At 40.3% G+C, this 14708-nt stretch overlaps 1 protein-coding gene across 2 annotated transcripts in view; it reads left to right on the top strand.

Moving 5' to 3' along the window:
- Window positions 1-14708, top strand: part of LOC128504703 (cysteine-rich protein 2-like) — an 85981-nt gene that overhangs the window by 13062 nt on the left and 58211 nt on the right. For both annotated transcript variants that reach the window (XR_008355480.1, XM_053474878.1), the window contains exon 2: window positions 10886-10980. Coding sequence is in view for 1 of the 2 variants with exons in the window: in XM_053474878.1 (XP_053330853.1) it covers window positions 10886-10980 (95 nt within the window). In the remaining variant the exon portion in view is untranslated. The remainder of the gene's footprint in view (window positions 1-10885; window positions 10981-14708) is intronic.

The raw sequence follows: 14708 nt of genomic DNA, 5'->3' as shown, positions 1-14708 counted from the left end.
GATGTCTGTATTTGGATTGAAAATTGGCTAAAAGATAGAATGCAGAGAGTCGTTGTGAATGGATGTACGCAGGCATTAAGTGAAGTGCCTCGGGTCTGTCCTCGGTCCTCTTCTTTTTAATTTATTTATAAATGATCTCCCAAGCTGCATTGAGAGCCATGTCACAGGCAGGGTAAATCAGACTAATCTGGATGTTACTTCTTTACAGGAAGATTTAGACAGAGTTGGGGACTGGGCTTGCAAGTGGCAAATGAGATTCAATATAGAGAAATAGAAAGTTATGCATTATGGTAAAAATAATAAAAAGGCAACCTATTCTTTAAATGGAATATCCTTGGGGAAAAATACTACTGAGAAGGACTAATAATGGTAGACAACAGACTTGACAACAGTGTGCAATGCCAGCAAGCAGCTGCAAGGGCCAATAAGGTTTTGGCATGCATAAAAAATGGGTATTGATTCACGGGATATTATCTTGCCTCTTTACAGGTCACTGGTAAGACCTCACCTTGAATATGCGGTACAATTCTGGGCACCGGTCCTTAAAAAGGACATTATAGAATTAGAAAAAGTGCAAAGAAGGACTACAAAATCAATAATTGGGAGATACCAGTTATGAAGAGAGACTAAAAAAGTTAAAATTATATACTCTAGAAAACCGACGTCTCCGAGGGGATATGATAACATTATATAAATATATGCAGGGTCTCTATAATGAGCTCTTCAGTGACCTGTTCATTAACAGAAATGTACAAAGAACAAGAGGTCACCCTCTGATTTCATAGACGACAAAGGAAGGGATTCTTTACAGTAAGTACAATAAAAAGGTATAACATTTACTGCCAAGGGAGGTGGTGTTAGAAAGGCATGACATACAGGGCTATAAATAGAGTAACATTAATATTTTAGAGCTTCTTGATCCAAGGAGAAATCCAATTGTCTCCTGGAGTCAAGAAGGAATTTTTTTCCCCTGACGGCAGAATTCTTAGTAGCTTAAATAGTTTTTTTTGCCTTCTTTTGGATCAAGAATAGGAAGGTTAGGTAGAAGGGTTGAACTTGATGGACTTTTTTCAACCTTATGAACTATGTAACTATGTAACTGCATAGTGAGTCTCCAATGAGGTAGAATGAGTAAGGATGTCATCTAGGTAGACGACCATGCATTGTTGCAACATATCAAGGGGATGGCCCTATATGTCAAAGATAACATAAGATAACATAAAATCTAACCAAACACAAGTTGGTGAGGAGAACATAGAGTCTGTTTGAGTAACATTACAAGTTAGTAAGGCCTGTGAACGCGGGGGTGCTGCTGCTGCTGTCTGCCCAGGAGTCTGGGCAGGCAGCACAGCCACTCAGAGCCCGCCCCCGAGCCTGAGATCACTCCCACGGAGTGATTCTGTAGGCTGAAACCGCGATTGCAGGAAAACCTGCAATTGCGTTTTCAGCTGCCACAGGCAGCTTCAGGAAAGGGGGTTTAGTGTTGATTTGTGTGGGGACCTGACACAACATCCCCATGCTGCCTGATTGCTCCATGAGAGCGACAGTACAGCGATAACCCTTTCAATGCCGCGGCATTTAGGGGTTAATTCCCGTTTTGTAAGGGCCCCTGCTGCTGGTTCCAGGCAGACCAGCAACAGCAAAAACGAGCCCCCACAAGCCCTGTGATGACTCCTGTAGGCATGGAAGCCTACAGCAGTCATCAGAGACTCCCCCTGCAATGGCTGGTATATAGACCAGCAATTGCAGCCCAGCTGCCAGAGGCAGCTTCAGGGACAGGGGGAGAGAGTTCTTTGGTCTCCACATGAGTGTGGAGTGGAGTCGGGGAAGGGTAAGAATCCAGACACTTTGTAATCTCGATTAATAGTAAATTTACCATTCTATAGCTTTTTATAGTCATTTTAAAATACATACACCTTATGTGTACTAGGCATTACATAACACTTAAAAGGGGTAGGATAAAAGCGCTAAAAGCAAATTTTTTAAAAAACAACAAAAAAAAAAAGTCCTTTTTAAAACAAAGTTATTCTAGATGTAGCAGCAGAAACACTTGCCAAGGTTTCCTCTTCTTGGCTTGGACAGGTAGAGTGGTTCACAAGAGGGTTAGTGGCTGCGCTGTCACGGATGTGAATATATGAAAGAAAGAGAAACACAATAGTGCAATACGTCTCAAAGCTTATTTTTGTAAAATGAAGGCCGCAAGTGGCTACTCACATTTGGTGGGGGCTTCTTCAGTTAGCCCCAAAGTATGCGCTTGGGCGATATAATCCTCGCCTTAAAGATTTCTTTGGCAGCACTATGTAATATGGGTTTCTTCAGTTAGCCCCAAGATGTGCATTTAGGTGGTATAATCCTTGCCTCGGAATTTCTTTAGCCTCAGCCTTTGGAGCCGTCTGGAGTGTCCACAGTTCCTTTTTGGTGAGCAATGATAGAATTGCTCACTCCTCAGCGCATAGGTGGTAAATACCCAAGAGCCAAATGCTACGAATTATAAGGAATTGGACAGAGACCCCTGTTTTAAAAGCACAAGCAGAATTTAAAAAAAACCTAATTTTTAGAAAAAATTACAATGCACAGAAAATTCAACACACAATAGCTAGCATAGAAAACTTAGAAAGAAAAGATTTAATACAGTATAAAGAAAAGCCAGATAAAAAAATACTAACTTTATCCTACCCATAGTAACCGATTTTAATAATAAGAATAAAATTTTTAAAAGAATTATTACAAAAAATTGGAATATTCTAAAAGAAGATGATATCTTAAGAAAAATACTCCCAGATAACCCAAAAATAGTTTTTAGAGGCGCACCTAATTTAAAAATGTTATTAACAAAGAATTTTACACGCAAACATAGGGATACGAAAGGGATGTTTTTTAATAATGACAAAGGTTTTTATAAATGCAATTCGTGTTTAGCGTGTAGATTAACTACTGACACGCAAAGAAAACAAATAATGTTTAAATCAAATATCACAAATAAAGAATATAAACTACAAGAATGCATTACCTGTAATTCTAAAAATGTAATCTATCTACTAGAATGCCCTTGTGGCTTACAGTATGTAGGTATGACGACAAGATGTTTAAGAGTTAGAATATCAGAACATTGTCGCAATATTAGAAATGGAATCGTCACCCATAGCGTCTCTAAACACTTCTTAAATCACAATAAAGATCCAAAGTTACTAAAATTTTCTACTATAAAAAAATATCCATACCCTGGAGAGGAGGGGATATTGTGAAGATTTTAGGAAAGACTGAATTGTGTTGGATATATTGTTTAAAAACCCTAACCCCTGAAGGGTTAAATATAGATTTTGACATGCACCTCTTTTTGTAATGTTCCAATTATGCTTGTTTTAATTTAAAAAAAAAATATATTTTTTTTTGGTGATGTATAAGCCACACCCCTTGTTGATGATGTCATTTGGCACCATTTTAGACATTTCAAACTGTATAAAAACATTCAATGTATCAGGAGCCTTTCTATACACTCTGAGGAAGCCTGTGCTAGGCGAAACACATTTGTGTATTACCGTATTTGCTCGATTATAAGACGACCCTGATTATAAGACGACCCCCCAAAATCTGAATATTAACTTAGGAAAAAAAGAAAAAGCCTGAATATAAGACGACCCTAAAGGAAAAAAGTTTTACCAGTAAATGTTAATTCATGTAAACTATTTTTTTTAATAAAAGCTATGATTGAGAAAAATATTTTTTTGGTTTTTATTTCTTGTATTTTCCAACCTGTCCCCCATTTACGCACATCTGCCCCCAGGCTTGCCACTCCAATATGGCACTGTGGCCCATGATATGCCTTTTAACCCTCTATATGCCCCTGTGCCCCATGGTATGCCTCTTGACCCCCTATGTGCCACTCTGCCTCCAGAAATGCCTTATACCCCTATATCTCATTCTGGCATTTAGGGGGTTAAAATGCATATTATGGAGCAGAGTGGCATATAGGGAGGTATAAGGCATTTCAGGAGGCAGAGTGGCATTAAGGGAGTTAAAAGGCATTGTATAGAGCACTCTGCCTCCAGAAATGCCTTATACCCCTATATGCCACTCTGGCATTTAGGGGGTTAAAAGGCATATTATGGGGCAGAGTGCCATATAGGGAGGTATAAGGCATTTCAGGAGGCAGAGTGCTCTATTAAATGCCCCCTTAACGCCACTCCAGAAATGCCCTATGCCCCCATTTAACACACACACCCTATACCCCCATTTAACTAACACACACACTCTCTCTCTCTCTCTCACCCCTCTCTCCCCTCTCACCCCTCTCTTACCGGTGCTTCCAGCCGGGGCAGCGGGTTGACGTCGCCTTCCGCTGCAGCCGGAAGGAGGTGGAGTTGGCAGCGGGGGTTTGTATGCGTCCGTCGCGTATACTTTCCCCGGCTGTCAGAGATCAGAGTTCCCCGCACCGGTGCGGGGAGCTCTGATCTCTGACAGTCGGGGAAGGTCTACGCGACGGACGCAGACAACCCCCGCTGCTAGCCACACCTCCTTCCGGCTGCAGCGGACGTTGTCTACGCGGGTCGCGTAGACGTCAACCCGCTGCCCCGGCAACACAGCAGGAAGCACCGGTAAGTGTGTGTATGATGGGGGGGGTGAGACAGGAGGATCCAGGTCCCCTGCAGCGGTGCGGGGGGTCTGGATCTTAGTCTCCTAATCAGACCTCTATTTGAGGTCTGATTAGAAGACGACCCCGATTAGAAGACGAGGAGAATTTTTCAGAGCTGAAAAAACCTCGTCTTATAATCGAGCAAATACGGTATTTTATATTAACCTATTTTATCTTGCTCCTGGACCTTTTTTAATTTATAAGACAGAATACCTTGTCAGCCACCACTATATCCTTGGTGGGGATTTTACCACCTATGCGCTGAGGAGTGAGCAATTCTATCATTGCTCACCAAAAAGGAACTGTGGATACTCCAGACTGCTCCAAAGGCTGAGGCTAAAGAAATTCCGAGGCAAGGATTATACCACCTAAATGCACATCTTGGGGCTAATTGAAGAAACTCATATTACATAGTGCTGCCAAAGAAATCTTTAAGGCGAGGATTATATCGCCCAAGCGCATACTTTGGGGCTAACTGAAGAAGCCCCCACCAAATGTGAGTAGCCCCTTGCGGCCTTCATTTTACAAAAAATAAGCTTTGAGACATATTGCACTATTGTGTTTCTCTTTCTTTCATATATTCACATCCGTGAGAGAGCAGCCACTAACCCTCTTGTGAACTACATTACATTACACTTACATTACATTTATATAGCTCCAGCAGATAGGGCTGTTATAATCAGTGAAATAATTCACACACAATAACAAAATGGTACAAAAAAGGAGAAGAGGGCTGTGCTCTTGCGAGATTACAATCTAGTCAGTGGTTCATGGTGGAAGTGAAACAATAGGAGAGGACTGCTTGGATGGGGTCTGGATGATCTGTAAAGGTTGTTGGTTGTTCAGATGGTGATTCAGATGGCAAGACAAAATAAAGCTTAGCTACTTAAATACTCTTCTGTGTATACCTGTAAAACTTGTCTACCTCAACAGTGTTAAATTGCTTAAGCACTTGTTCCTGTGTCAACCAATCCCACTTTTGTTCCAACGGGTCTGTAAAATCAGCCAGCAGGGGCTCCGCCCTTGCTTCTTCCTTAGTGAAAGAAGAAACAAATATTTCAAATATATGCTCTCTCTCTCTTTCTTTACTAATAAAATTTTACATTCCAGATAGCATAGAAGAAACAATTTCTGCAGGCTTTGTTAGTATCTTTGTACCATATAAATGATGCCCCTGATCTTTGGCTTTTATGATGTTTGTCATTTTCTTGTTTTTTTTTTTTTTATTTCTAATTTATTTTTCTCATTTACCAAAATATGCCACTATTTACTATTTACGACCCTCTTAGTTTTTTGTCTGTAAATTCTCCACCGTGTTTTTTTAACCCTGTATCAGAACATGTACTGGTCAGTTTTAAACTGTGTTTTTCACTTGCTTGGTCAGAAATGCTTTTGACTTGATAAAGGGAGGACTCCCGAAAGCTCGTCTATTATTTTAAATACTGTTAGTCCAATAAAACAGGTATTACAAGATTCTGCAACATTCTGTTTTTTTGCATTTTTATACACTGGACTAATACGGCTACCCCAAACTACAGCTCACCCTAATAAGACAGGATACATTTTGTATTAGCTTGAACCGCTGGATTATTTATAGAGTTTACAGGAAATATTCTCATTTGTTCCTCACTTTTATGGAAATTCATCAGACAATGAACAAAAGAGCTTAATATTCCTGACCAAGGTTACACCCAATGTGTTAATCTGGAAAAAATGTAAGATAACCTATAAATAGTGTAGTTAATTATTGTCATTCTAGAACAGTTTCCTTTTATGTAATTCATGGTTTCTGCGTAAAGCCATTATTTAAGAATTTCTTGAAATGCACACAATTATTCACCATAAACTTACACATACAAAAACTTCCTTCCTCTCTTCCCCTCTCCTAGTCTTACGCCTGACCCTCTAACACCATACACTGACACACACATTCATGTTAACATACACACGTTGTAACGCTACATGCTGATACGGGGTTCAATAACACATACTTTAAAAACATTATAAAGTAACAAGCACACACAAGCTAACACATACCTCCCAACAAGTAATTGCACTTTACAATGTCGCGCTTACATAGCCACTGAAAACACGCTTCATTTTTGTCTGACAGTCATGAGAACCACAATTCCCATTATGCTCAGCCAGCCAGATGTCCACCATGAATAGGCATCATGGGAGTTGTAATCCATAATTAACACCTGCATCTGCAGTTAACTTCAGTTCCCATGAGGCTCTGCCAGACATACTATAATTAGAACTACAATTAGAAAAAGCAACACCGGCACTCCATGAAGACAGAAGTAATCAAATAAAGGTATAATACGTAATAACGTATAATATATGCATTTAACACCTTAAGTGCTTTATCAAAAGAGCTTTTGATAAAACACTTGGTGTGAAATGTGTCAAGCCCTCTCGGTTGATCAAGCCCCACTGTGTCCTGTCACACCATGGGCCAATAACAAGGGAGTTCTTTAATCTCCCCAACCAGCCTATTTACACAATGGATCCTGTGCTAGCATTGGAGTTAGATAAGACTGGGGGTATGCACGCCTCCTAAACATATCAAGGGGTTTCAGTAACACAACCCTCTACCCCAATCGCCTTGTGATTGCTCCGAAGAGCAACCACAAATCCATCAGGGAATGGCAATGACGCCACTCACAAGATTGGTTGCATTTGCTCTGAAAAAAAAACCTTGTCTTATAATCAAGCAAATACGATTTTATGTGTATTTTATATGATATATATATATATATATATATATATATATATATATATATATATATATATAAACAAAACTTGTCACGTGTAAAGAGTTAAAATATTGGCATTTTAAATGCCAATGGGGTGCCTAGTCTTTAAAAAACAAATATTTTATAGGGCAAATCGAATTGGCCGGCTTCAAAGGTATCCCAAATATGGGACATGGGCACAGACTGACCAGATGTCCCAGTGCCAAAAAATGCACACCTCACAAAGGTGGCCTTTTACCTCCCATATAACCCAACAAACCCATGCATGGGGTTATTGCTGTTTCTGAACACATATTGAGCTGTTTGACAGGGACATATATCAAGAGCGGTAAATTCATACCTGAAGTTAAGTTGTGTGGAAAAAAAAAACAAAACGTGAATACTACGGCAAACTGTACGAAGTTAAAATACCAGCAGTTAAAATATATCATCAAACCAAAAAATATATGGTTTGATGATATATGGTCCGTGTGACTGACCGACCAGGGACCTCAGGTTGTCCCTCTCCGCCAAAAGTGACTTCTCCCATCAGGACAATAATTCCCCGCAATATCCCCAAGCAAAAAAGGATATTGCTATCCAGTACCCAAATAACCAGGCAAGACTAGTCTTTAGGTACAGCAAGAGGAGAACTGATTTATTTTAGACACAGACGGCTGGATATATCCAGCAAAACACACATTAACATAAAAGAAGATACTGGGATACAAACCGCCCCTTTAATTTGCCTTTCAGAGACAACAGGGGCAGTATAGGGATTAACAATACAAAAGGATACAGATGCCACTAAAATAAGGAGTACACATTGTCTTGATTAGATTATCTCCCAGACTTTAGTGTGCTGTGTGTAAATGGTTAGGAAATTAGGAAATAATAAAATACATTTTTATTAATAACACACAAAAGCATAACATTAACTTAGGGGTAGAGTGACTCTAGGAACCGTCACAGTCCCAAAATGCAGGAACCCCAAATCTGTTTCCGAGCTCCACAGTCTTTAGCGACTCTTATGATTTGGATAATGTGGCACTCCTTACCAGGGCCCATAGTCTGTAGTAAGGAGGCTGACACTCAGTCCTCTCCAGGAGCCCATGGCACAGAGGCTTCCGTGACATTTCTCCCCTTTGCACAGGAGGAGACCCCAGACGGGTTGACTCTAAAGTTAGTCAGTCCATCCCGTCCCAACTGGTCCCCTAGCCCAATTGCCCCTACAAGTGCAGTGCTCACCCGGCCAAACTCTGCCTCTCCCGATGAACATACCAGCCGCTGGAGAGAAGTGCCGACTGCCCCTTCTCCCTGGAGTGTACTCAGCCCCTGGGGAGTAATGCCACCTGCATCCCCTCCCTGGTGATCCTGCCGGAGGGATGAGCTGGTTGCACATGTTCTCAGGCACTTGCTCAGCTGCTGAGGAGTGACGTGCCTGTGTCCCCTCCCTGGTGCTCCTGTTGCCACTGGGGAGGAAGGACAGGTTCTTCCGCTCCCGGACTTGTGAGCTGCCACTGGGGAGACTTGCCGGCTTCGCCATCTCATATGCACTGACCCAGCCGCTGAGGAGTGATGCCACCTGCACCCTCTCCCTGGTGCTGTTGCCGCTGGGGAGATGGGCCGGCTGCGCCGTCTTCCAGGCCACCTGTCAGCCGCTGGGGAGGGAGGACAATATCCTCAGATCCCTCAATTGGGATCTGCCGCTGGGGAGGTAGGACAGGTTCTTCCTGACTGGCACTCAGTCCCCTCCAGGAGCCCATGGCACAGAGGCTTCCGTGACAGTCCGGGTTCCAAGATATCCCAAATAGGAAATGTGGGCACACCTCCCAAATGTGGCCTTTTAGTCGCTGAACAACCCAACAAACACATGAATGTGGGGTATCACTGTGCTCAGGAGATGAACACATATTGGGGTGTCTGACAGTGACATATACCAGGGGCGGTAAATTCACACCTGAAGTACAATGTGCATGGAAAAAAAATACAAAAAGAAATTACTACCAGAAAGTTTGACAGAGGCTGATGATAGAATTAGTTCATGGAAAGGGTTAAAATACCAGCATTAGTCTAGTTAGTCTAGTTTTCAAAAATATATGGTATGATGGGGTAAATTGCATTGGCTGGCTTCAAAGTCCCAAATACCATATGAGGCAGTATAACCAGATTTGGAACAAAATGGTTTTGAAATAGCAAAACGCTACTTGTAATTATTGCCTAATAACTTGCAGAAAAAAATAAAAAAAAACCCACAAAAACATTGGGTTTTTCTAAACCCAGGCCAAATAGTAGAATCTATTTAGCAGATTCTTTCACTAGTTTTTGCAGATGAGAAAAATATTTTTCAAATAAAAGTGAGAAAAACCCCCCTAAATTAGATATGATAAAAATAAAGGTACCTAAAGAAAGCCCTGCTTTTCCTGCAAAAAAAACAATATATAACGTGTGTGGGTGCACAAAATGAGAATAGAAAATAACAGCAACACTGAAAAATGTTAAGAGCCTAAAGTATACTACGGGTAAGTCATTAAGGAGTTAAATGAAGTCAGTCTAATAGCCCTTTGGCAAGCTCTGTTGGCCTCTTTGTACTTGACATATGATGCCACTGAGCCCTCTGACTTACAGTTTAAATGCCAACTTCTTTTTTCGCATTACCTGACTCATACTTTTATTTATCCACATTGGTTTTAGTTTCTTTCTTGTGGATTTACTAACTAATGGTACATGTTTAGAAATCTATTTAAGTGTGAGTTTAAATATACTCCACTTGTCTTCTGTATCTTTTCGGACAAAGAGGTCATCCCACTTAATTTTCTGCAAGCATGTCCTTAACTTATTAAAATTTGCCTTGTTAAAGTTAAGTGTCTTAGTAACAGTTACAGCGGTTTGTCTTTTACTATTAATTTCAAACTGCACCATATTATGATCACTACTTCCCCATTTCTTTTGAATATTTGAAAACAGCTCCACATTGAAAAATAATTTCAAATGCATTTCAATAGGGCATTAGTTCAGAAACAGTTCGGCCATCTCTATAAATTATGGTAATACCATATATGCATAAAGTACAAAATTATTTAGGGACAGAATCATTAGTTTTCCTGTATTTGCTCTAGTCTCATTTACCGTATCTACAGTATTTTTAAGTTGAAAAAATGATTTGCAGGAAAGGCTATTTGGAGTTTAGAGAATTTTTCACACTGCTCTTGAATCTGAAATAAGTAGTAAGGGAGCCTCTAGCAGTCTTTAAAGATCACTTGACTAATTAAATGCATTATACAAAACCTTCCCAGATGGGTGGAGGCTGTTAGAGCAGCAAAGAAGGGGTGTTCCATGATAATGCCATAGGTGTCACGGTCACGTGCCACATACCTTTGATCATATAGTGTAATGTCTCTATATTTTCATCAGTCAGGATGTCATTTGTGTTAGTAACTTCTGTGCAGATAATTAATATGTCATTAGGAAGGCAGCAGTCTGATGCATTAAACTTTTTTTCCCCCATCTACAGCTGAGAAAGTGACCTCATTAGGAAAGGATTGGCATAAATTTTGTCTGAAGTGTGAACGCTGTAATAAAACTCTTAATCCTGGAGGACATGCTGAGGTAAGTTTGAAATAAGATGCATCTCATATATGTAATAGCCCTGTCACACTGGGAGCTGTCAGTCATGCTTGGTGGGGCTTAAAAGTAAGGTCCAATCATAGTGCACATGCTGTGAGTAAGGGACAACAGAGAATTAGGGCTATGTGAGGGGAAAGCTGCCATAGGGCTGCAAACAGCAATCATAGGAACCCTACTGGTCACCTGTGACATCACAGGTGCTCCTTTGTGCTAACACAGATCACTGGGGCCATAAAAGTCTTTCAATGTACACAGTAATTGTCACGGAGCTGGCTAGTCCGACTGACTACCTCCGCTGATTTATGCTCCCTTAGCCTGGGACAACACACTTTCCCCCTGTTCCCCAGTCACTAGCCGAGACTCAGTGTAAGGTAAAACCAAAGGAAGACTGATTTATTTCTCACACACAGGGCTGGAAAACACACATTAACATAAAACAAGATATTGGGATACAAACTGCTCCCCCTTAATCTGCCTCCCAGAGACAACAGGGTCAGTAACGGGATTTACAACACAATAGGGTCCCAACCTCCACTATCTATTTCTGGCCAAAACCAGTTCCAGGGATGGCCAGGGTAAATGTCTGTAGTAGTGGAACTGGGGGGGGAAGGGGACAACATAATAATGCGCCATGGGGTGAAGGGGTCTGATATTAAATTAAAACAATGGTGGTTACTCCCTGCTTGCAGATCCTGGCTGTCTGCTGGAGATAATCCCCTCAGCCAGTGATGGGATGATATACTGCTGGGATAGCTACAGAAGTCTTTACAAACCCAGGGCCCATAGTCAATAGGGAGGAGGTTGGCAGTCAGGCCTCTCCAGTGGTCCCAGTGATGGAGGGTTCCGTCACAGTAACTATCTACTATTATGATAAAACTGAGTTATCTGTTTCACTGCTCATGAGGATGAAAGACAGTAAACACATTTTAATAATACCACCCTGTGTTCAGGTACCTTTTCAGTATCCCAGTTATGATGCAACCACACATGTCTGTTTATACTTGGACTGATTTGGGGTGGACATTGAAAAGAATTGCCCCACACCCAAAGGATTTTTTTAAATTGTGTCAGCAGTTTTGAAGAGATATTTCTTACAGGGCATACAGTAAATCATATATTTGTGATTAATTTGTAAAACAAGAAAACAGTGGTTTACAAATTTTCAGATTTGTAATCAGAAAAAGAAATGGGCAGAGTACAATTTAGAAACATAGAATTTGACAGAAAACCAAAAACATTCGGTGCATCTACCATATTTGCTTGAATATAAATTGCTCCGAAAAATACCCCTCGTCTTATATTCAAGATTGTTTTATAATCAAGATCGTCTTATAATCATACCTCAGGGTCCGCTAGGGCTTCTATGATGAGCGCTGCAGTGACACGACTTTCTGCAGCTCTGCAGGGGACTCTCTGGCAGCCGGTGAACGCGCAGACGTTCACCAGCTGCCCCCACTAGACACCAGGGAGTCTGAAGTGTTAGCAAAAATCAGCTTGTTTTATGAAACATAGGTCATGTCAAACTAATTTGATTGCATTCTACGAAGAAGTAGAAATCTACTTGGATTTTGCCAAGGCATTTGACACGGTTCCACACAATAGGTTAGTATTCAAACTGAAAGAAATTGGTCTAGATGTAAATTCTTGTTCTTGGGTTGAACACTGGCTTAGTGATAGAGTACAGAGAGTTGTCATAAATGGTAAGTCTTCAAGCTGGACAAAAATGGTAAGTGGTGTTCTTCAGGTTTCTGTTCTGGGATCAATTTTATTTAACATATTTATAAGTGACCTTGCAATAGGCGTTGAAAGTCATGTTTCCGTGTTTGCAGGTGACACTAAACACTGTAAAGTACCGTATTTGCTCGATTATAAGACGACCCCCCAAAATCTAAATATTCATTTATGTAAAACAGAAAAAGTCTGAATATAAGACGACCCTATAGGAAAAAAGTTTTACCAGTAAATGTTAATTCATGTAAACTATGTGAATTTTTTTTTTTTAATAAAAGCTATGATTGAGAAAAATATTTTGTTTTTATTTCCTTTTTTTTTTTTAACCTGCCCCCCCAGTAATGCACATCTGCCCCCTGGCTTGCCCCAGAAATGCCTTATACCCCCTATATGCCACTGTGCCCCATGATATGCCTTTTGACCCCCTATGTGCCACTCTGCCTCCAGAATTGCGTTATACCCCTATATGCAACTCTGGCATTTAGGGGGTTAAAAGGCATATAATGAGGCAGAGTGGCATATAGGGAGAGTCATATCTCTTCTTGGATCAAGAAGCTGTTTCTCCATAATTTAAAAATTACATCCCTGAATATTATGTTTTTGCAAGTATTCATCCAATTGTTGTTTAAATGTCTGTACAGACACTGATGAAACGACCTCTGCAGGCAGAGAATTCCAAATCCTTATTGTCCTTACTGTAGAAAACACTTTCCTTTGCCTCAGACTAAATCTCCTTTCTTCCAGTCTAAATGCGTGACCACCTGTCCTATGCATAGTACTGTTTGAGTACTGTTGCCACACAATGGTTTGTATTAGCCCCCTTTTTCTAAACTAAACCAATTTAAATTAATTAACCTTTCTTCATAACTAAAGTGTTCAATTCCTTTTATTAATTTTGTAGCCTACGTCTGCACCTTTTCCAGTGCTATAATATCCTTCTTTAGACTAGGTGCCCAAAATTGTAAAGCATATTCAAGGTGTGGTCTTACCATTGATTTATAAAGGGGCAACATTATATTTTTATCCCGTGATTTGATGCCCCTTTTTATACATGACAATACCTTACTGCCATTAGCAACTGCTGACATTGCACAATGTTTCCTAGTTTGTTGTCTGTACCAATGCCCAAATCCTTCTCATTTGTTGTTATCCTTAATTCACTACCATTTAGGGTGTAAATTGTTTGTGCATTCCTTACCCCCAAGTGCATAACTTTGGGTTTATCTACATTAAATTTCATCTGCCATTTGTGTGCCCAGACCTCCAGTGTATCTAAATCATCATGCAGCAAAGTAATATCCTGCTCACATTGTATTACTTTATAGAGTTTAGTGCCATCTGTAAACATGGAAACATGACTTTCAACACCCATTGCAAGGTCATTTATAAATATGTTGAATAAAATTGGTCCCAGAACGGAACCCTGAAGAACATCACTTACCACTTTTGTCCAGCTTGAAGATTTACCATTTACAACAACTCTCTGTACTCTGTCACTAAGCCAGTGTTCAGCCCAAGAACAAGAATTTGCATCTAGACCAATTTCTCTCAGTTTGAATACTAACCTATTGTGTGGAATCGTGTCAAACGCCTTGGCAAAATCCAAGTAGATTACATCCACTGCAACACCCTGATCTACACTTCTACTTAGTTCTTTGTAGAATGCAATCAAATTGGTTTGACATGACCTATGTTTCATAAAACCATGCAGATTTTTTACTAATAACACTGTTCTTTCCAATGAATTCCTTAATATTATCCCTTAACCCCATCAATCCCAGGGGTTTTTGGTACCTCGAGTCCCGGAGTAATTTAACAATTTTTGCGCTATGTCGGTTCATTGATTATTCTCTTTTCCTTTGAATAGTGTACCCATGTAAACTATATTAGGGCTGCAACTAACGATTATTTTAATAATCGATTAGTTGGCCGATTATTTTGTTGATTAATCGGATAAAAAAATACATTATTTTAAATTG

The sequence above is a fragment of the Spea bombifrons genome, chromosome 9 (genome assembly GCF_027358695.1).
Source record: "Spea bombifrons isolate aSpeBom1 chromosome 9, aSpeBom1.2.pri, whole genome shotgun sequence".
Taxonomy (NCBI): Eukaryota; Metazoa; Chordata; class Amphibia; order Anura; family Pelobatidae; genus Spea; species Spea bombifrons.
The sequence above is the reverse complement of the archived record's forward strand: the minus strand, read 5'-3'. Positions and strand labels throughout refer to the sequence as shown.